The sequence below is a fragment of the Manduca sexta genome, unplaced genomic scaffold (assembly GCF_014839805.1).
Source record: "Manduca sexta isolate Smith_Timp_Sample1 unplaced genomic scaffold, JHU_Msex_v1.0 HiC_scaffold_1259, whole genome shotgun sequence".
In the NCBI taxonomy this organism is placed as follows: domain Eukaryota; kingdom Metazoa; phylum Arthropoda; class Insecta; order Lepidoptera; family Sphingidae; genus Manduca; species Manduca sexta.
In genome coordinates, this window is record NW_023592106.1 from 1 (window position 1) to 21,210 (window position 21,210).

General features: G+C 48.1%; 3 protein-coding genes and 1 pseudogene across 3 annotated transcripts; all 4 read right to left on the reverse strand.

The window, feature by feature from the left end:
- Positions 1 to 145: 145 nt before the first annotated feature.
- LOC119191259 (histone H2A-like) lies at positions 146 to 554 on the reverse strand. The gene has a single exon (XM_037445160.1). It carries the CDS (start codon positions 518 to 520, stop codon positions 146 to 148), a length of 375 nt encoding a protein of 124 aa, XP_037301057.1. The 5' UTR covers positions 521 to 554.
- A 1,339-nt stretch (positions 555 to 1,893) lies between these two features.
- LOC119191251 (histone H1-like) lies at positions 1,894 to 19,879 on the reverse strand. Its single transcript, XM_037445154.1, has 2 exons — positions 18,939 to 19,879; positions 1,894 to 2,251 (listed from the first exon to the last, which is right to left on the reverse strand). The coding sequence occupies exons 1-2, from the start codon at positions 19,074 to 19,076 to the stop codon at positions 1,898 to 1,900; spliced, it is 492 nt and encodes a 163-aa protein (XP_037301051.1). The 5' UTR covers positions 19,077 to 19,879; the 3' UTR covers positions 1,894 to 1,897.
- LOC119191256 lies at positions 4,327 to 4,942 on the reverse strand (annotated as a pseudogene).
- LOC119191252 (histone H2A) lies at positions 11,689 to 12,218 on the reverse strand. Its single transcript, XM_037445155.1, has one exon. It carries the CDS (start codon positions 12,178 to 12,180, stop codon positions 11,806 to 11,808), a length of 375 nt encoding a protein of 124 aa, XP_037301052.1. The 5' UTR covers positions 12,181 to 12,218; the 3' UTR covers positions 11,689 to 11,805.
- Positions 19,880 to 21,210: the final 1,331 nt, after the last annotated feature.

Here is a 21,210-nt window from a genome sequence, read left to right on the forward strand (position 1 = left end):
CACGCGCTTTATTTATTAAATTTTTTTTATGTATGCGCGCGCGCGCTCACTCCTTCGCTCATGGTTTGCGACGTGCAACGCGTGCCACGCAGCGTCGTGTTACAGTTTTAGGTATTTTATAAAGGTATAATTAATTACTAACTAATTAATTAAAGCTTCTTCTCGGTCTTTTGGGCAGCAGCACCGCTTGAATGTTCGGCAACACGCCGCCCTGTGCGATGGTCACACCGGAGAGAAGTTTGTTTAACTCCTCGTCGTTTCTTATCGCCAATTGAAGATGTCTAGGTATGATTCTGGTTTTCTTGTTGTCCCTAGCGGCGTTTCCTGCCAACTCTAGAACTTCAGCGGCTAGGTACTCCATAACGGCGGCTAGATAAACAGGTGCACCGGCGCCAACGCGTTCCGCGTAATTTCCATTACGCAACGGTCTATGTATACGTCCACGAAATTGCAGTCCGGCACGGTTAGAACGAGACTTGACCTTCCCCTTGACTTTGCCGCCTTTACCACGTCCAGACATGATGTAGTGTTGTTGTTTTAAATCAAAAACAAAAAAAGAAAGAATATAGAACGCAAATGTACGTGCTATATAATATTATGTTATATTACACTGCTATACGATACGATACGTTACGATGCGCTCTCGAATAAAGTGATATAGTTAAAAATAACGCGTCCCCGGTGTTTATATTCTGCACTTACTACGCGTAATAGTGGTGGGAGCGAGATCGAGCGCGTTAAAATAGACCAATCACGATCGTTCGCCGCTTGCGCGGCGAGCCAATAAGCCGCGCGGCTGTCGGTCATGCCGTGACGGCCACAAAACTAAACGAAACTTCGAATTTTACAATATGACGTACACACAATACAACACACAATATAATATTGTAATATAATAATATATTATATTAGGTGCGATTATATTAAGTATTTTCCCTCACATATTTTTTTTCTTATATTATATATAGCTATTCAGTAAAATCAAAAATATTATAATATAATTCGGCCACTCGTGCGATTTGTTTGTCAATGTCTATATGTATGTATATTGTATGAATTCATCGTTAAAATGGAATTCTTACGTCCCACCAAATTGAACGAATCAATAAATAAAATAAAAAATGAGTAGGTAGATAGATAGGTAGATATGCAGTCAGGTATATTACATTATAATAATACATATACATATTATGTATGTGTATGTATGTATGCATGTAAAGACTTCGTCATCTTGTCGAACTTAAGAAACTTAATGTTAAAATTCACACTTATTATATTATATAATAATAAATAAGTGCGTAGATTAGATTTGAAATATTTGTTAGCCCTGAAAAGGGCTGTTGTATGTGTATATGTTTGTGCGTCATGGATCGCACACGCGCGCCTCCTCGCGTTCCGTCACAATAATAATAATCATATTTGTACTTGTTGATGTTGATGATGTTGTTATTAATGTGACTTGAACGCGACGACGACAACGGCAATGGCAATTTACGCAGGTGCATTGTGAGCATATCGCGTTCACTTTTGGCGGCTGAAGCTTTCTTGGCGGCCGGCTTGGAGGCCTTGCCTGCAGAGGCTGAGGCGGCCGCCTTCTTGGGCTTAGGAGCTTTAGGTTTCTTGGTTGGCGGTTTGGCGGATTTCTTGGCCTTCGGTGCGGCTGCGCTTTGGCCTTACCCTGTGCTGCAGCTTTCTTCGCTGCGGTCGCCGGCTTCTTTTGGCAGCTGCGGCTTTCTTGTCTCTCGTCGCGGCGGCGGCGGCGAGGAAGATGAAGATTTCGATTTAGCCGGCGACGTTGCGGACGATGACGACGCGTTCGCCCCACCACCTGCAGCGGCAGCGGCAGCCGCGGCTTTTAGATCTGCTGCCTGCTGCCGCCGCTGTCGCCTTCTTAGATTTACCACCGGCCGACGCGGCAGCTGCCGCTCGCAGTGTTGCCCTTCGATCCGGCTTTTCTTCCAGGTCCACCGCCTGCGCCGCTGCCACCGCTGCCACCGCTGCCGCCGCCGACACCGCCGGCTGATTTTTGATTTTTCGACGCTGCAGATTTTGATTCAAGTTTGAAAGATCCAGAAGCGCCCTTGCCTTTTGTTTGTATAAGTGTGCCCGATTCGACGGCGCTCTTCAAATATCTTCTAATGAAAGGTGCCAATTTTTCAGCGTCCACTTTGTACTGGACGGCGATGTATTTCTTGATTGCCTGCAACGATGATCCGCTTCGTTCCTTCAGCTCTTTTATAGCATTGTTCACCATTTCTGATGTCTTCGGATGTGTAGGTTTAGCTTTGGGCTTCTTTGCGGCAGCGCCTGCTGCGGCCGCCTTCGCGGTAGGTTTCTTTGCCGGGGTTGCCGGTGCTGGGGCTTCGGTTGCAACAGCTGTGTCTGCCATATTTTTTTCTTATTTCGTTGTATTTCTCAAATTATGCCCCACAATACGCGCGCAACATACACTCCACCACAACGATGATAATAATAATAATAATTATTATAGTAGTAATAATATTATTATTATTTTACAATAATATTAATAGTAGTAGTACAAGTATGTAGTAGTAAGTAGTATTATTATTATATTAAAATGCTGCAATTGTTTTAAATACAATACAAAAGAGTTCACACGACGTCAGATGTCGCCACTAGGTTGGTAGAAATTTTCATTAGCTGACACGCGGCTATACCGTAAGGAGAGCCTTTGCGGCGCGAGACGATTTCACGTACGAACAGTTGGAACTTTTCACTAACATCAGTCTGTTTAAATTGAATTTTAACATTGTTTTCATATATTCATCAATTAAACGTTTATGCGCCCTCATTCCCCATGAACTGATTTATTTATCTCAAAACATATATACACGATATGATCGTCCGTTATCTGAGTAAAGTTGTTTATTTTCGCCACTCGGTAACGTGTTCACGTGTAGTCATGTTTAAAAGTTATATATCTCTAAAATACGAAACAATGGAGTGCTGATTGTTATTCAAATAAATGGCTAAATGTATAACGTTATATAATTGAAACAATAATAATTGCTCATCAACATTTCCTAACATTAAAACGACACACAAATGAGAGGGTGGTAAAACACACACAAACGCGCACACACACGTCAGCGGCACCACGAGCAGCAGCAGCAGCATCGGCAGCGAAGCGCAGCATCAGTCGGGCAGTCGGGCGCGAGGCGAAGTGCGTGGAAGCAAAAAAAAAAAATGTGTGTGTGATTTTGATAATTGAATAATAATAATATAATATAATTTAATTAGTTAGTGGCGTCGGTCGGCTTGCTGTCTCTCTGGCTGGCTGGCTGGCTATCGGGGTGGCCTACGTTGTTTAGCAATGATGGACGGAATTATTGAATGTTTAAATAATTTGTCTGCCTGTCTGTGCCTGTCTGTGTGTCTGTGCGTTAAGTATAAATTTTAGAGAACCACTAACACTCACGAACGCACATACATCATACATACATACATAAATAAGTACACATTCAGATCAGAGTATCGTTAATAATTTACAATTTTTATATAATATTATAATGTAATAATATATAATATACCTAACGCAATATTATTATGTTTAGTTCAATACGTACAATAAATACACATACGAGTACATTAACTAAGTGTACAGTGCACACTGTAGGTGCGTACCTACCCTGGGTACATAGGTACTTGGTTACTTAATAATAATAAAGCGAACTAGTCGAGTCAGTAAGTCAGTCAGTCATTATTATTAAGAACAAATAGTAGAAGTTATCGTATCGCTTACCTATCTATTTATATTATTTAAAATAGAACTAACTAAATCAGTTACTATTATAACTTGCGTGATAATGAATAATGTCTTTATTCAATTGTTAGTTTTAGGTTTATTTATTTTTTTATTATTCACTCTGTTTTCGCTCAATTTCGACATACAACGCGAAACATAAGTATCATAAGTCATGCATTTCCTTCTCGTAGCGTTCGAGGAGGGGGGGGGGGGGGGGAGTGTCTCACACACGAAGAATATACACATATCGTCAAGTCGGCTGGAAGTACATGATCAATAATTATCATTAAAATTACCAACCTACGTATTAATATTTGAAGTAATACAAAAGTAGAATTCATTATTTTATCGATTAGAAACTTAGGTACACACATAATATGATTATATTATGTAATTATAATGAACAATTTGCGGCCCTGAAAGGGCCTTTTGTCAGTTCGGTGTGTTACAGTCGTCACATGGCGCGCAGAACGTCGTCCTAGTTCTCCTCGTCGTCGTCGTCGTCGTCGTCGTCGTCGTCGTCGTCGTCGTCGCCGCCGCCGCCGCCGCCGTTGTTGTCGTCGTTGTTGTTTTTTTTTTTTTTTTTGTGCGCGGCCTTCACATTGTACGCATTATATAATATTTGTGTCGTTGTATTTATTGATTATGATCTTACAATAGGTATTCGCATGTTCAATTTTCGCGTACAATGCGAGATTCGCTCACGCTCAAGTGACTGACGACGTACGATCGAACGAACGAAACGAACGGGCTGACGGACGGACGGACGATTTACGCATTCATCATGAGAGACTTAACCGCCGAAACCGTAGAGCGTGCGTCCCTGTCGTTTCAGAGCGTACACGACGTCCATAGCGGTGACAGTTTTCCTTTTGGCGTGCTCTGTGTACGTGACGGCGTCACGAATTACGTTCTCGAGGAACACTTTAAGCACACCGCGAGTTTCTTCGTATATCAAACCGGAGATACGCTTCACTCCACCTCTGCGTGCCAAACGGCGAATGGCAGGCTTCGTGATACCCTGGATGTTGTCACGAAGAACTTTCCTGTGACGTTTCGCTCCTCCTTTCCAAGACCTTTGCCTCCCTTGCCGCGACCGGTCATTGTTGTTGTTTTGGTTTAGTTTGATTCGATTATGTTACGTTGTGTTAGATCCGTTCGGCAGACAGTCCGCACGAAATATGTTCCGTTCGAACTCCATGCGCCCGTTTTTATACTGCCACGTACGACGAAAACGACGGCGCGGGTTGGGGAGGGAGGAAGCGCGCGAGGAGAATGGTTGGGGGTATACTAACTTACTCACGCGGCTGTGATAGGCGGAACGCGACGGTGCTATAATAACCCACGGAGACAGCGAAAACGATGGCAATATAATAATGACACCGCAAGTTATCCTAAAACCCTACCGGAACCGAGTTGATGCAATTTGCAGTCTCTTCAATTTCTTCTCTTTAAAAAAAAAAAATAAATAAATATATTTTTATAAATATAAAAAATTCATCGATTCATCGATATTATAATTATTACCAGTAATTATGTTATTTTCTTTATAAAGTTAAGAAGGTAACTAACCTAAATTTGTTGCGTTAATATTATTAATATTTTATTAACAATATACACAAATCTATGTGTTTAGTGTTGAGTACGGTAATATTATTATGAATATAATATGCCATAAAGGTAATATATACTTAGTCTGTCGTTTACTTGCCGAGTCTCGTTTCGTAGACGATGTAAGAAACAAATTGTAATTATATTTTGAAATATATGCGGCCCTGAAAAGGGCCTTTTAATGATTAAAGTCATGATGCGCGAATCACGCGTGCGTCAATTTCGCCTTCATTTGTAAATATAATAATATAAATGTTTCGCGATATTATGTGTTTCTAATAATATGCGAGGAGCGAGCTGCGATGCACGCGCGCACATTATTTTAAACACCCGTCGTGTTGAATAATATTTATTGTTATTATTATTATTATTATTCTACAACGATGACGACGACGACGTTGGTTGCAAGAGCGAACGGCGGCGTTTAAGCTCTCCCTCTGATTCTGCGCGCCAACTGTATATCCTTTGGCATGATGGTAACACGCTTGGCGTGAATGGCGCAAAGGTTCGTGTCTTCGAAAAGACCGACCAGGTAAGCTTCGCTGGCCTCCTGCAGCGCCATGACGGCGGAACTTTGGAAACGCAGATCGGTTTTGAAATCTTGCGCTATCTCACGAACCAAACGCTGGAAACGAACTCACAAAGCGATCGACCGTCACGCGCAGAGGTTTGATTAAGAATGTAAAACCATACCTTTTTTTTTTTTTTTTTTTTTGGAGTGACTCTACGTTTGTTAGCCTGGCAGGGCCGGCTTTTACAAACACACCGGACTTTCGGGTGAATGCTTTAGGCACTCGAACCCTTAAATTAAGTGACCATGCTGAGGGCGACCCTCTAAAGGGTCACGGCCTCGGCCTCAGGACGGTCACTGAGAGATGATGTTTGGGGACATCAGCGATTAGGGGTTTACGCGAGGTGCACGGAGCGACCTACACAGTCTACCTAATCGTCTTCGTCGGCGCGCGGGCCGACGGAACTAATCGAGGGTCGGGAGGACGGGGAACGCGGCGAGGTCCTCGGCGGCGAGGACGGAACTGCGGTCGTGTGGAGTGTAGGAGCTTTAAGTGCTCGTGCTTTCGGCGGATGGCCAGAGTTATATCGTCCTCTGGATCTGTAAGGACAGAACGTGGACGCCTCCATTTCGCGCGGTCGAAAGGAGTGTATATGGACACGGACCTAATGAGCGGGTTCGGATGATTGACCGCCCGATCGAAATAGCGTCTGCTGGACATGTGCATGAAATGCCTGATGGTCGGCATATCGGTGTCCACGTGGAGGTTGCGATTGCGAACGTACCACGGGGCACCGAGTGCACGTCTTAAGAATTGATTTTGTAAAACCTGCATACGCTGAAGACGAGCAGGCGGTATGTGCGCGAACGCGGGCGACGCGTATGTCATTATCGGCCTAATACACGAGGTAAAGATCCGAATTTTGTTGCGGGTGGACAATTTGCTATTTTTGTTTATGAGCCAGTGCAGCTGGCTCATCGCGAATGCAGCTCGCGCGCGTACCGCATTGACATGTGGGACGAAGGTCAGCTTCTGATCAAGTAGCACGCCTAAATACTTGACCTTCCTAGTCCAAGGAATGGCCTGTCCTGACATGACTATAGAAGCGAGAGGTGCTTGTACTCTGGTATGCCGAGTGAAGACTATAGCCTGACTTTTGGCGGGATTTATGGTGATGCGCCATCTGCGACACCACGCACCGAATAGATCGGCTGCGGATTGCAAAATGTGCACCAGCTTGTCGGGGTTTCTATGTGAAGCATAGATTGCTGTATCGTCAGCGAAAAGCGCCAGATGGGCGTCTTCGAAGGATGGAATATCGCTTGTGTAAAGCGAGAATAGAAAAGGAGAGAGCGGAGCCCTTTTCAACATCGAAAAATATCGCGCCGGTAGGACGGTCGTACCTACGCTTAGTGTATACATGCTCCGTGATGCGGAGGACCTGATGCACGCAATTGTGCCTACTTCGGAAACCAAACTGTTCCGGAGGGAGCAGATTGTGGAGATGGGCTACTATTTTAAGACGGTCGAGGACGATCCGTTCATAAAGTTTCCCTAACGAACTGAGTAAACTAATCGGCCTATAAGAGGTCGGTGAAGATGCGGGTTTTCCCGGCTTGTGGATGCCTATGACTACTGCTTCTTTCCAGGCCTCAGGAAATATGCAGTTCTGAAAGGCTGCGTTGAAGATTGCAGCTAATATTTTGACTAAATGCTCCGGTAGCATTTTTAATAACCTGTTCGGGATTCCGTCAGCCCCGGGGCTTTACGTCTTTGAGTGCCTTGATCAGAATGATGACTTCTTCGGTCGTCACCGGAGCGAGGGATCGAGCGGCGGCGAGTCGACATCCGGGCCGACGGCAACGATTTGATTTATGTTTAACGGACGCGGGGTGGGTAGAGGCGGAAGGGTCGCGTTCCTACTTTCGACGTAAGTGTCCACCGCAACGACGATGTCGTTTTCTACGGGCGTATCGGTCAGGGAACATTGAGACTCCAGGCTGGAGGCCAAGAGCTCCGCTTTCTCGTCGTCATCAAACGCCGGGCGTTGATTCGGGCGATCGAGCGGAGGCATGGAGACTACATCCTTTCTCTTGAAGGAACGAACCAGTTGCCAAAAGGCCGTATGGGTCGGTTTGATTTCCGACAAACGTCTCTCCCATCCCGAATCGACGGCGCCCTGTATGCGACGTTTGGCCTCGCGTTGGAGGAAACGCGCAAGACGTCGTCGTTCCGGGACGGGTCGAGTCGCGCAGGCTTTGAGTGCCGCGTTTCGCCTCCTCACCACCTCCCGCACGTCTTCGGGAAGGCGCCAGTGGTCGTGAATGGCCGCTGGCACCCTCTCGGAGCTTTCGCTGAGGGCGTGTTGCAGGTGGTCGGTGAAGGAGCGAATCGCACCGGTCGTTTCCTCACGAGAAACAATGTTGCTCGGAATCGCGTCGAGATCAGGGGATGAGGTGTCTGCGAGCTTGGTGCCTAGGAGGCGCCAATTCGTTTTCACCGTCATCGGACCGTTAGAGGCGTTAGGACCTGTGCCTGGGGGGTCGGTTTGGGGAACTAACTCTATGAGCACAGGTCTATGATCTGAATTTAACTCTTGTACCACCTGCAGGGAACGCACGCGGAGGCATACGTTCCTTACAAGCGCTATGTCGAGAATGTCGGGTCTATAAGAATCGTCTTGGTCGGGATAGTGAGTTGGCTCAGAAGGAGCCAAGATGCACATGTCTATATCTTCAAGACAACTCTCGAGGATTGTACCCCGACTGTTAGTCGAGTTGCAGCCCCAGAGAGTGTTCTTGGCGTTGAGGTCGCCCGCCAGAAGGACGGACTCCCCATGCTGAGTAGGGTACGGATATCATTGGAGTGAAGCTCCTTAGTGGGTGAGAGGTAGGCCGAGATCAGAGTGATCGCCGGATGTCCTGTCATCGAAAGCCTACAGACTGAGACCTCAATGTTCCTTAGGTTATCGGGGGATCGAGAGGTATGCAATGCAGGGACCTCCTATAATAAATGAGAGTGCCACCGAGAGGGCCACTGGTACGATCGTTACGCACCAGGTTGAAGTGCGCGAGGTTGGGGCTTCGATGAGCGGGTTTGAGAAACGTTTCCTGGAGGAGGAGAACGTCAAGATTATGATCGCGGACAAAATGTAGGAGTTCGGCCCGTTGGCCTTTAATACCATTTAGGTTGAAAAACCCACTCTGAGGGAGCGGGGTTTGGACCGCGATGAGGGATTTCCGTTAGGTGAAGCCATTACGGAGCGAAAATTGTTTTCATGGTCAGCGAGATGATCCTACGCTGGATTTGGATGACCTCGGTACAGAGGACATCATCGGGGTGCCCTACTGCCCTGATGCGGGCGAGGACGCTATCTAGTTGCCCATAGAGAGAGGATCTCTGGTGAGCATATCGCGAAGGAGTCGATCGGCGCCGAGTACGTCGCCGCCACTTTCGGGTCGGAAGTGGACTGGGTCGCCTTGCGAGGGGCGGCTTTGGGAGCCGGAGGGGCTGAGGGACGACCAGCTGGAGCGGAGGTCGCAGATGTTTTGGCCGGGGGTGGCGGGAGAGACTCCGGGAGAAACTCCGCCCTGGGCCTGGGAACGCGTGGCGGTGCGTACCGTGGTGGGAAACCACGGATTACTCACCGGGGCAGGGGCCAAAATGAATTTTTCGGCCTGAGGGGCCTTTTGCGCCTTAAGGGCCTGCTTGGCTTGGAAAGCCTTACTGTAGGATTTTTGGGTGCCCGGGGGCACCCACGGTAGTTCGGCCGGGTGGCCAGACTGTCGGCAATTTGTGCACGAAGGCGGCTCCGTGCACAGGGTGCGGTCCTTGGGTCGCGGGCACTCTGGCGTGCCGTGCTCACCGAGGCACTTAACGCACCTAGCGGGGAGCCTGCAACCACGCGAATTGTGGCCGTACTTTTGGCAGTTGTGACACTGCCCTACGTTGCCTTTTGTGTGGAGACTCGACGGTGAAGCCACCGAGCCCTGAGATGTCGCGGATCTCATAGAGAGCCCTAACATCGTCGGGGTTTTGAGTACTACCAGCACCATGTCGAATTGGATGCCTGGTTTCGTCACGCGTGATTGGCTGTGCATGCGGTGCACTTCTAGGGCGGTGATGCCCTTTGCCTGTAGGCCTTGTTTGACCTCATCGGTCGACATTTGCAGCGGGATGCCGCGAATAACGTATCTCGCGATACCGGCAGGGAGTTGCCGGTTCACACGCGGGGGTTTTAGGCCCCTTGGGTGGCGACGACGTTGCCGACGCCGCCGAATTGGCGGGCTTAGAGGCCGCGGGACGCGCTGAAGGCGCGGGTTTCGAGGACTGCGCGGGCGCAGAGGGCGCGGGGGGCGCGGAAGGCGCAGAGGCGTCGGAGCTCTTCTGCTTCTTCCTCCTACCGTGCCTCACCGTCGTGAAGCCGTCGTCGTCGGGGTCCGACAACGCGACTTCCGACTGCGTGGGGTCGGAGGAGGACGAGACAGGGCGCTTCGACGCCGCGTATTGGAGTTGGGGCGAGCCCGGGTCTGAGTCCATGGGGGCGGCGGGCGCGACGGCGCCGGACGCGCTCCCTCGGGTGCACTCGGTGCGACCGAGGGCTCGGCCGGCCCCGAAGCGATCGGCACCCCGCGGAGCTCAGGATGGAAAGGACGGCGCCGCGGAACTCGTCGTCCGTTTTTAGTAGTACCAAAAAGGAGCGCATCATCTCTTTTTTGAGTTGAGTGCCTCCTTTTCAGTGCCTTGGTCAGTCTCCATTGGTCTGGAGTCGGCCATTATACGGTCGATGCCAAACCACTGGATACTAGCGGGATAATGGGTTTGTTGGGGGCCGCGAGTGTGTTCGGGACCCGATGCGTTCCGCCTGGGAAGAACACACAAGAACCAGGCGGCTATCACATTTGGTTCGGCGCGGAATGCGACGCGAAAAGGACAAGAAGCGCGTGATTTTACGTCCCCGGGTGGGTGTGCCCGGGGTGCGCGATAAAATTTTTGGTATTAAAAAATATAATACTTTCGCGCGCAGAACGTTCAACGGGTGAGCCACGTTCACGTCCATCCAACGGCCAATCACAGCAGAGTGCGTCAGAGGAAAATGCGCTGCGCGACGGCACGGTGATGCGGCGGGAGTAAGTACGTAATAATAATAATAATAATAATAATTGTATTCATTTGGTTTTGTATTTGGTTTTTTTTTTTTTTTTTTTTTTTTTTGCTTTATTTTAACATAACCTACTATCGTATAAATAACATTATGTATGTGGGGTAGATAGATAGTAAAAGTAGACATTTTTTTTTTTTTTTTTTTTTTTTTTTTTTTTTTGTTAGTTAATACTTAAACTCAGTTCTATTTTCGGACGATTTTGGATGATTTTTTTAGCACAAACATCATAATAGTATTATGTCGACCATCAAATACTACTGTGTATTAATTAATAATACATGAATATGTTCATTGCGAACTCGCCCTGAGTTTGGGCGAGTATTGATAGGTAGGTGGGTAGATTGGTTGGTTAATTATTGAGTCAGTGATAAGGTAAATATTATTTATCGTGTCATAATCTCAATTCTAGTGTATATTAGAGGTGAACAAATACTAATAATATTGTAGAATTAAACGTTCATTGTCGAAACGAAACATTATTTGTTACTCACTCATTACGTATACAATTGTATAAGTAAGTAATGAGTATATAGTAGATAGTAAGAATCATATTGCGGCCCTGAAAAGGGCCTTTTGTTTTGTCCATTTACCTAACAACTCACGCACGCGCTTTATTTATTAAATTTTTTATGTATGCGCGCGCGCGCTCACTCGCTCGCTCATGGTTTGCGACGTGCAACGCGTGCCCACGCAGCGTCGGTGTTACAGTTTTAGGTATTTTATAAAGGTATAATTAATTACTAACTAATTAATTAAGCCTTCTTCTCGGTCTTTTTGGGCAACAGCACCGCTTGAATGTTCGGCAACACGCCGCCCTGTGCGATGGTCACACCGGAGAGAAGTTTGTTTAACTCCTCGTCGTTTCTTATCGCCAATTGAAGATGTCTAGGTATGATTCTGGTTTTCTTGTTGTCCCTAGCGGCGTTTCCTGCCAACTCTAGAACTTCAGCGGCTAGGTACTCCATAACGGCGGCTAGATAAACAGGTGCACCGGCGCCAACGCGTTCCGCGTAATTTCCATTACGCAACAGTCTATGTATACGTCCCACGGGGAATTGCAGTCCGGCACGGTTAGAACGAGACTTGACCTTCCCCTTGACTTTGCCGCCTTTACCACGTCCAGACATGATGTAGTGTTGTTGTTTTTAAATTCAAAAACAAAAAAAGAAAAGAATATAGAACGCAAATGTACGTGCTATATAATATTATGTTATATTACACTACTATACGATACGATACGTGACGATGCGCTCTCGAATAAAGTGATATAGTTAAAAATAACTTTTTTTTGGTGACATACGTTTGTTAGCCTGGCAAGGGCCGGCTTATACAAACACACCGGTCTTGCGGGTGCGTGCTTTAGGCACTGCGAGCCCTTAAGTGACCATGCTGAGGGCGACCCTCTAAAGGGTCACGACCTCGGCTCAGGACGGCCACTGAGAGGAGATGTTTTGGGGACATCAACGTTTGTGGAAACGCGAGAGGTGCGAAGGAACGACCTAACAATCTAACATGGTTACATCGGCGTCCGGGCCGGAATTATCAGAAGGGTCGGAGGGACGGGGGACGCGGCGAGGTCCTCGACGGCGAGGACGGAGCAGCGGTCGTGTAGAGTGTTTGAGCTTTTAAGCAGCTCGTGCTTTCTACGTATTGCCAGAGTTATATCGTCCTCTGGATCTGACAGAACTGAACGCGGTCTTCCATTTCGCGCGGTCGAATGGAGTGTATTTTGAATTTAATCGGACTAACGGGTTCGGGTGATTGACCGCCTTATCGAAGTAGCGTCTGCTGGACATGTGCATAAAGTGCCTGATGGTCGGCATATCGGTGTCCACGTGGAGGTTGCTATTGCGAACGTACCACGGGGCACCGAGTGCACGTCTGAGAATATTTGTTTTGCACCACCTGCAGACACTTAAGTCGAGCAGGCGGTATATGCGCGAATACGGGGACGCGTACGTCATGATCGGTCTAACGCACGTAGTAAAGATCCTAATCTTGTTACGGATAGACATCTTACTTTTCGGTTTAAGAGCCAGTGGAGCTGGCACATCGCGAATGCGGCTCGCGCGCGTACCGCATTTACGTGTGGGGCGAAGGTCAAACTCTGATCAAGATACACACCTAGATATTTGACCTTACGGGTCCAAGGGATGATCTGGCCAGACAATCTAACTGAAGCGTTAGGCGCTTCTTTTCTTAGGCATCCTATGGAATAGGATGGCTTGGCTTTGGAGGGTTGACAGTGATGCGCCATTTGCGAAACCACTCGCCGAGCTGGTCGGCGGCGGCCTGCAAAGTGCGCACCACATGTTCCGGCTCTCTACGTGAAGCGTAGATCGCCGTATCGTCCGCGAATAGCGCCAGATGGGCGTCTTTGAATTTAGGAATATCGCTAGTATATAGCGAGAAGAGAAAGGGTGATAGCGCGGAGCCTTGCGGGACTCCGGCCGAGATGGTATGTCTAGAGGAGAGGGTGCCCTCGACGCGATATTTGAAACCGCGATTCGACAAAAATTCTCGTATGATGTGCACGAGATGTGTGGGCACGTTATAAGTGTACAGCTTGTACAGCAAGCCGTTGTGCCACACTTTGTCGAATGCTTTCTCAACATCGAAGAAGAGAGCACCGGTATAAAATCCTAACTTGAATTTAGAGTAGACATGCTCCGTGATGCGGAGTATCTGATGCACGCAACTGTGCCTATTACGGAAACCAAACTGCTCCGGAGGGAGCAGATTGTGAGAATTGGCTACTATTTTGAGACGGTCGAGGACGATCCGCTCATAAAGTTTCCCTATCGTACTAAGGAGGCTAATGGGCCTATAAGAGGCCGGATCTGACGCGGGTTTACCCGGCTTGTGAATCCCTATCACGACTGCTTCTTTCCAGGCCTCAGGAAAGTAGCAGTTCTGGAATGCTGCATTGAGGATGTCAGCAAGAATCTTGACCAGATGCCCCGGTAGCATTTTCAGTAACCTAGTGGGGATACCGTCAGCCCCGGGGCTTTTCGCCTATTTAGTGCCTTGATCAGAGTGACGACTTCTTTGATCGTCACCGGCGCGAGGGGTCGGGGGCGCGTCGACATCCGGGTCGATTGTTTGTAACGGTCGCGGAATAGGCGGCGAAGGGATCGCGTTCCTACTTTCGACAAAAGAGTCTACCGCAACAAGATGATCGTGGTCTACGGGAGTTGTTTCGAGCGAGCATTGAGACTGCAGGGTGGAGGCTAATAATTCCGCTTTCTCGTCGTCGTCAAACGCGGGGCGTTGATTCGGACGATTGAGCGGAGGAAAAGAGGCCACATCCTTTCTCTTGAAAGAGCGGACCAGCTTCCAAAGGCCGTGTGGGTCGGTTGGATTTCCGACAAGTGCTGCTCCCACCTCGAATCGACGGCGTCCTTTACGCGACGTCTGGCCTCACGTTGGAGGTAACGCGCGAGACGCCGTCGATCCGGGGAGGGGTCAGACACGCAGGCCTTTAGTGCTGCGTTTCGCCTCCTCAGCACCCATCTCACGTCATCGGGAAGATGCCCTTGGCCGTCGCCGGTCTCGGGCACCCTCTCGGAGCTTTCGCTCAAGACGTGGTGTAGATGGTTGGTGAAGGAGCGAATCGCGCCGGTCGTTTCCTCGCGAGTCACGATGTTGGGCGGAATAGAGGAGAGGACATCAGATGAAGTGTCGGCGAGTTTGGTGCTCAAGAGCCGCCAATTCGTCGACACTTTCACCCGATCGTTAGGACCTGTGTCTGAGGGACCGTTATGAGGGGCTAAATCTAAGATCACAGGTCTGTGGTCTGAATCTAATTCATGTACCACTCGCAGAGAACACACGTTGAGACATACGTTCTTTACGAGTGCTATATCTAATATATCGGGTCTGTAGCTATCGTTCATAAAACTATAGTGCGTGGGTTCGGAAGGAACCAGAATGCTCATATCAATTTCGTCAAGACAGCTCTCGAGTACCGCACCCCTACCGTTGGTAGAGTTGCAGTTCCAGAGAGTGTTCTTGGCGTTAAGGTCGCCCGCCAGAAGGACGGACTCCCCCATACTAAGTAGGCTTATTAGTTCGTTGGAGTGAAGCTCCTTACTAGGTGAGAGATAGGCCGAGATCAGAGTGATCGGCGGGTGTCCTGTCATAGAAAGCCTGCACACTGAAGCCTCGATGCTGCTCAGGCTTTCGGGGGTCGAGAGGTATGCAATGCAGGGACCTTTTGTAGTAAATGAGAGTGCCACCTTTAGGGCCATCGGTGCGATCGTTTCGCACGAGATTGAAATTGGGGAGTTTGGGACTGCGTTGAGAGGGTTTGAGGAACGTTTCCTGGAGGAGGAAGACGTCCAATTTATGATCGCGAGCAAATGTCTGAGAGTTCGGCTCGTTGGCCGCGTATACCATTAAGGTTGAAAAAGCCCACTCTGAGGGAGCGAGGCTTGAGTCGCGATGGGTTATTTCCGTTTGGAGAAGCCATTACGGAGAGAAAATGGATTCCATGGTGAGCTGGAATATGCGCTGTTGCGCGTTATAGATTTGGGCGAAAAGGACGGAGTCAGAGTGACCCAGTGCCTTCATTTTGGACGAGCAGTCGTGGATCAGCGCGTGGAGTTCGATAATCTCTGGGGAAACCAGAGAGAATGAAGGAGGCGCGCCGCTAGACGCCGGAGTCGCCGCCGCCTGGGGTTTGGATGGTGCGGGAGCCTTCGACTTGGCTACCTTGGAAGAGGTAGCCTTGGAGGTCGAGGGCGTTGGGACGGGAGCGGGAACAGCGGCCGCCGCTGCTGGTGTTGTGGCCGGGGTGGCGGGAGATCCTCCGGGAGAACCACCGCCTTGGGCCTGGGGACGCGAGTCGGCACGTACCGTGGCGGGAAACCACGGGTTACGTGTCGGGGCTGGGGCCAGAACGAATTTTTCGGCCTGAGGGGCCTTGGCCTTAGGGGCCTGATTGGTCCTATAATTGGACTTGTATTTGGGTGCCCGTGGGCACCCCGGTAATTGGCCGGATGGCCAGATTGCCGGCAGTTTGTGCACGAAGGCGGCTCCGTGCACTGAGTCCTATCTTTCGGGCGCGGGCACTCTGACGTGCCGTGTTCGCCGAGGCACTTAACGCACCTGGCGGGGAGGCGACAGCCACGCGAATTGTGACCATACTTTTGGCAGTTGTGACACTGCGCAACCTCGCTAGTCTTATGTGGGGTCTCGATAGTGAAGCCGCCGAGACCCGAGATGTCGCGTAGCTCGTATAGAGCTTTTACGTCTGCGGGGGTAGCTAAGATGGCGAGGACCATCTCGTATTGAATGCCACGTCGTGACAAACGCGATGCGCGGTGCATCCGGTGCACCTCTAGGGCTGCGATGCCCTTGGCCTGGAGGCCTTGTTGGACCTCGGCGGCCGACATTTGGAGGGTATGCCACGGATGACGTACCTATAGCGGCGCTCGTCCGGGAGCGCAAAGGTGTAATAATGATAGCGTTTGCTATCTAGAAATTTGGTCAATTCGCGGTGGTCGCTAATTGACCCGGGCTGGAGGGACAGCAGTTTTTGGCCACTGTTCCAGGCATTGGGCGGGATTTTAATGCCCCCACGGGTGAGAGCATCAAAAAAGGACTGAAGGGAGGCCCCTTCGGGAAGTTGGACATTGACCTTCGGTGGCTTTTTAGGCCCCTTAGGTTGGGTCGGTGGCGACGAATCCGTCGAGCTAGCGGGCGCGGGCTGGGAAGCCGCGGGTTTTTGTTTGGGCGCGGAAGGCGCGGACGGCGCAGAAGGCGCTTGGGAGGCGGTAGCGTCTGAGCTACGCTGCTTTTTCCTGCGCCCGTTCCTCACGGTCGTGAAGCCGTCGTCGTCGAGGTCCGACGACGCGGCCCCAGACCGCGATTCGCTAGGGGCAGGAGAAACAGGTCGCTTGGACGCGCAAGCGACGGGGACATCGGATAAGACGGGTGCGCCTGGATCGGAATCCATGGCGAGGTCGGGATCGACGGCGCCGGCCGGGCTCCCGGGCGGACTAGGTCCGTCCGAGGACACGGCCGACTCAGACGAGTCGGAGGAAGAGGATGACTCAGATGAGTCGGTAGAGGTCGCGGGTGACGCGGGTGAAGCGGGTGACTCCGGCGAGTCAGGCACCGCACGGGGGGCGTTGGCAACCACTAGGGAGTGGACCAGGAGCAGAACATAGGGTCGCTCCTAATGTATTCGGCGAGAGTTGTCAACATGGCGTGTTTAGCCTTGTTGACATCCGCCGCCGGCTCGTCAGTGTCCATAGGCCTAGATTCAGCCATTGCGGGCGAATCCGGGCCTAGGGGCACTTAAAAATCGGAGAAATAAATGAATGAGTCGCGAGTGGGTTCGGGACCCGGGTGCGTTCCGCCTGGGAAAGAACCCACAAGAAACCAGGCGGCTATCGCACAGAGAACGAACGCGTGATTCTACGTGAGAAGAAAACTAGAACAAACGTCCCCGGGTGGGTGTGCCCGGGGTTGTGTGCGTGAGTGACCCTCCCCGCCGGGTGTAGGCGAGGGGGGATGTACTTAAATTAGGTGTGCCTAAAAAATAACGCGTCCCCCGGTGTTTATATTCTGCACTTACTACGCGTAATAGTGGTGGGAGCGAGATCGAGCGCGTTAAAATAGACCAATCACGATCGTTCGCCGCTTGCGCGGCGAGCCAATAAGCCGCGCGGCTGTCGGTCATGCCGTGACGGCCACAAAACTAAACGAAACTTCGAATTTTACAATATGACGTACACACAATACAACACACAATATAATATTGTAATATAATAATATATTATATTAGGTGCGATTATATTAAGTATTTTCCCTCACATTATTTTTTTTTTTTCATATATAATATATAGCTATTCAGTAAAATCCAAAATATTATAATATAATTCGGCCACTCGTGCGATTTGTATGTCAATGTCTATATGTATGTATATTGTATGAATTCATCGTAAAAATGGAATTCTTACGTCCCACCAAATTGAACGAATCAATAAATAAAATAAAAAAAAAAAAAAAAAAAATGAGTAGGTAGATAGATAGGTAGATATGCAGTCAGGTATATTACATTATAATAATACATATACATATTATGTATGTGTATGTATGTATGCATGTAAAGACTTCGTCATCTTGTCGAACTTAAGAAACTTAATGTTAAAATTCACACTTATTATATTATACAATAACAAATAAGTGCGTAGATTGGATTTGAAATATTTGTTAGCCCTGAAAAGGGCTGTTGTATGTGTATATGTTTGTGCGTCATGGATCGCACACGCGCGCGTTTCCTCGCGTTCCGTCACAATAATAATAATCATATTTGTACTTGTTGATGTTGATGATGTTGTTATTAATGTGACTTGAACGCGACGACGACAACGGCAATGGCAATTTACGCAGGTGCATTGTGAGCATATCGCGTTCACTTTTGGCGGCTGAAGCTTTCTTGGCGGCCGGCTTGGAGGCCTTGCCTGCAGAGGCTGAGGCGGCCGCCTTCTTGGGCTTAGGAGCTTTAGGTTTCTTGGTTGGCGGTTTGGCGGATTTCTTGGCCTTCGGTGCGGCTGCGCTTTTGGCCTTACCCTGTGCTGCAGCTTTCTTCGCTGCGGTCGCCGGCTTCTTTTGGAAGCTGCGGCTTTCTTGTCTCGTCGCGGCGGCGGCGGCGGCCGAGGAAGATGAAGATTTCGATTTAGCCGGCGACGTTGCGGACGATGACGACGCGTTCGCCCCACCACCTGCAGCGGCAGCAGCGGCCGCGGCAATTTTAGATCTGCTGCCCGCTGCCGCCGCTGTCGCCTTCTTAGATTTACCACCGGCCGACGCGGCAGCGCCGCTCGCAGTGTTGCCCTTCGATCCGGCTTTTCTTCCAGTTTATAGCATTGTTCACCATTTCTGATGTCTTCGGATGTGTAGGTTTAGCTTTGGGCTTCTTTGCGGCAGCGCCTGCAGCGGCCGCCTTCGCGGTAGGTTTCTTTGCCGGGGTTGCCGGTGCTGGGGCTTCGGTTGCAACAGCTGTGTCTGCCATATTTTTTCTTTTGGTTGTTTTTCTCAAATTATGCACAACAATACGCGCGCAACATACACTCCACCACAACGATGATAATAATAATAATAATTATTATAGTAGTAATAATATTATTATTATTTTTACAATAATATTAATAGTAGTAGTACAAGTATGTAGTAGTAAGTAGTATTATTATTATATTAAAATGCTGCAATTGTTTTTAAATACAATACAAAAAGAGTTCACACGACGTCAGATGTCGCCACTAGGTTGGTAGAAATTTTCATTAGCTGACACGCGGCTATACCGTAAGGAGAGCCTTTGCGGCGCGAGACGATTTCACGTACGAACAGTTGGAACTTTTCACTAACATCAGTCTGTTTAAATTGAATTTTAACATTGTTTTCATATATTCATCAATTAAACGTTTATGCGCCCTCATTCCCCATGAACTGATTTATTTATCTCAAAACATATATACACGATATGATCGTCCGTTATCTGAGTAAAGTTGTTTATTTTCGCCACTCGGTAACGTGTTCACGTGTAGTCATGTTTAAAAGTTATATATCTCTAAAATACGAAACAATGGAGTGCTGATTGTTATTCAAATAAATGGCTAAATGTATAACGTTATATAATTGAAACAATAATAATTGCTCATCAACATTTCCTAACATTAAAACGACACACAAATGAGAGGGTGGTAAAACACACACAAACGCGCACACACACGTCAGCGGCACCACGAGCAGCAGCAGCAGCATCAGCAGCGAGCGCAGCATCAGTCGGGCAGTCGGGCGCGAGGCGAAGTGCGTGGAAGCAAAAAATAAAAAAAAAAAATGTGTGTGTGATTTTGATAATTGAATAATAATAATATAATATAATTTAATTAGTTAGTGGCGTCGGTCGGCTTGCTGTCTCTCTGGCTGGCTGGCTGGCTATCGGGGTGGCCTACGTTGTTTAGCAATGATGGACGGAATTATTGAATGTTTAAATAATTTGTCTGCCTGTCTGTGCCTGTCTGTGTGTCTGTGCGTTAAGTATAAATTTTAGAGAACCACTAACACTCACGAACGCACATACATCATACATACATACATAAATAAGTACACATTCAGATCAGAGTATCGTTAATAATTTACAATTTTTATATAATATTATAATGTAATAATATATAATATACCTAACGCAATATTATTATGTTTAGTTCAATACGTACAATAAATACACATACGAGTACATTAACTAAGTGTACAGTGCACACTGTAGGTGCGTACCTACCCCTGGGTACATAGGTACTTGGTTACTTAATAATAATAAAGCGAACTAGTCGAGTCAGTAAGTCAGTCAGTCATTATTATTAAGAACAAATAGTAGAAGTTATCGTATCGCTTACCTATCTATTTATATTATTTAAAATAGAACTAACTAAATCAGTTACTATTATAACTTGCGTGATAATGAATAATGTCTTTATTCAATTGGTAGTTTAGGTTTATTTATTTTTATTATTCACTCTGTCTTCGCTCAATTTCGACAGACAACGCGAAACATAAGTATCATAAGTCATGCATTTCCTTCTCGTAGCGTTCGGGGAGAGGGGTGTCTCACACACGAAGAATATACACATATCGTCAAGTCGGCTGGAAGTACATGATCAATAATTATCATTAAAATTACCAACCTACGTATTAATATTTGAAGTAATACAAGAAGTAGAATTCATTATTTTATCGATTAGAAACTTAGGTACACACATAATATGATTATATTATGTAATTATAATGAACAATTTGCGGCCCTGAAAAGGGCCTTTTGTCAGTTCGGTGTGTTACAGTCGTCACATGGCGCAGCGTCGTCAGTGTCGTCGTCGTCGTCGTCGTCGTCGTCGTCGTCGTCGTCGTCGTCGTCGTCGTCGTCGTCGTCGTCGTCGCCGCCGCCGCCGCCGCCGTTGTCGTCGTTGTTGTTTTTATTTTATTTTTTGTGCGCGGCCTTCACATTGTACGCATTATATAATATTTGTGTCGTTGTATTTATTGATTATGATCTTACAATAGGTATTCGCATGTTCAATTTTCGCGTACAATGCGAGATTCGCTCACGCTCAAGTGACTGACGACGTACGATCGAACGAACGAAACGAACGGGC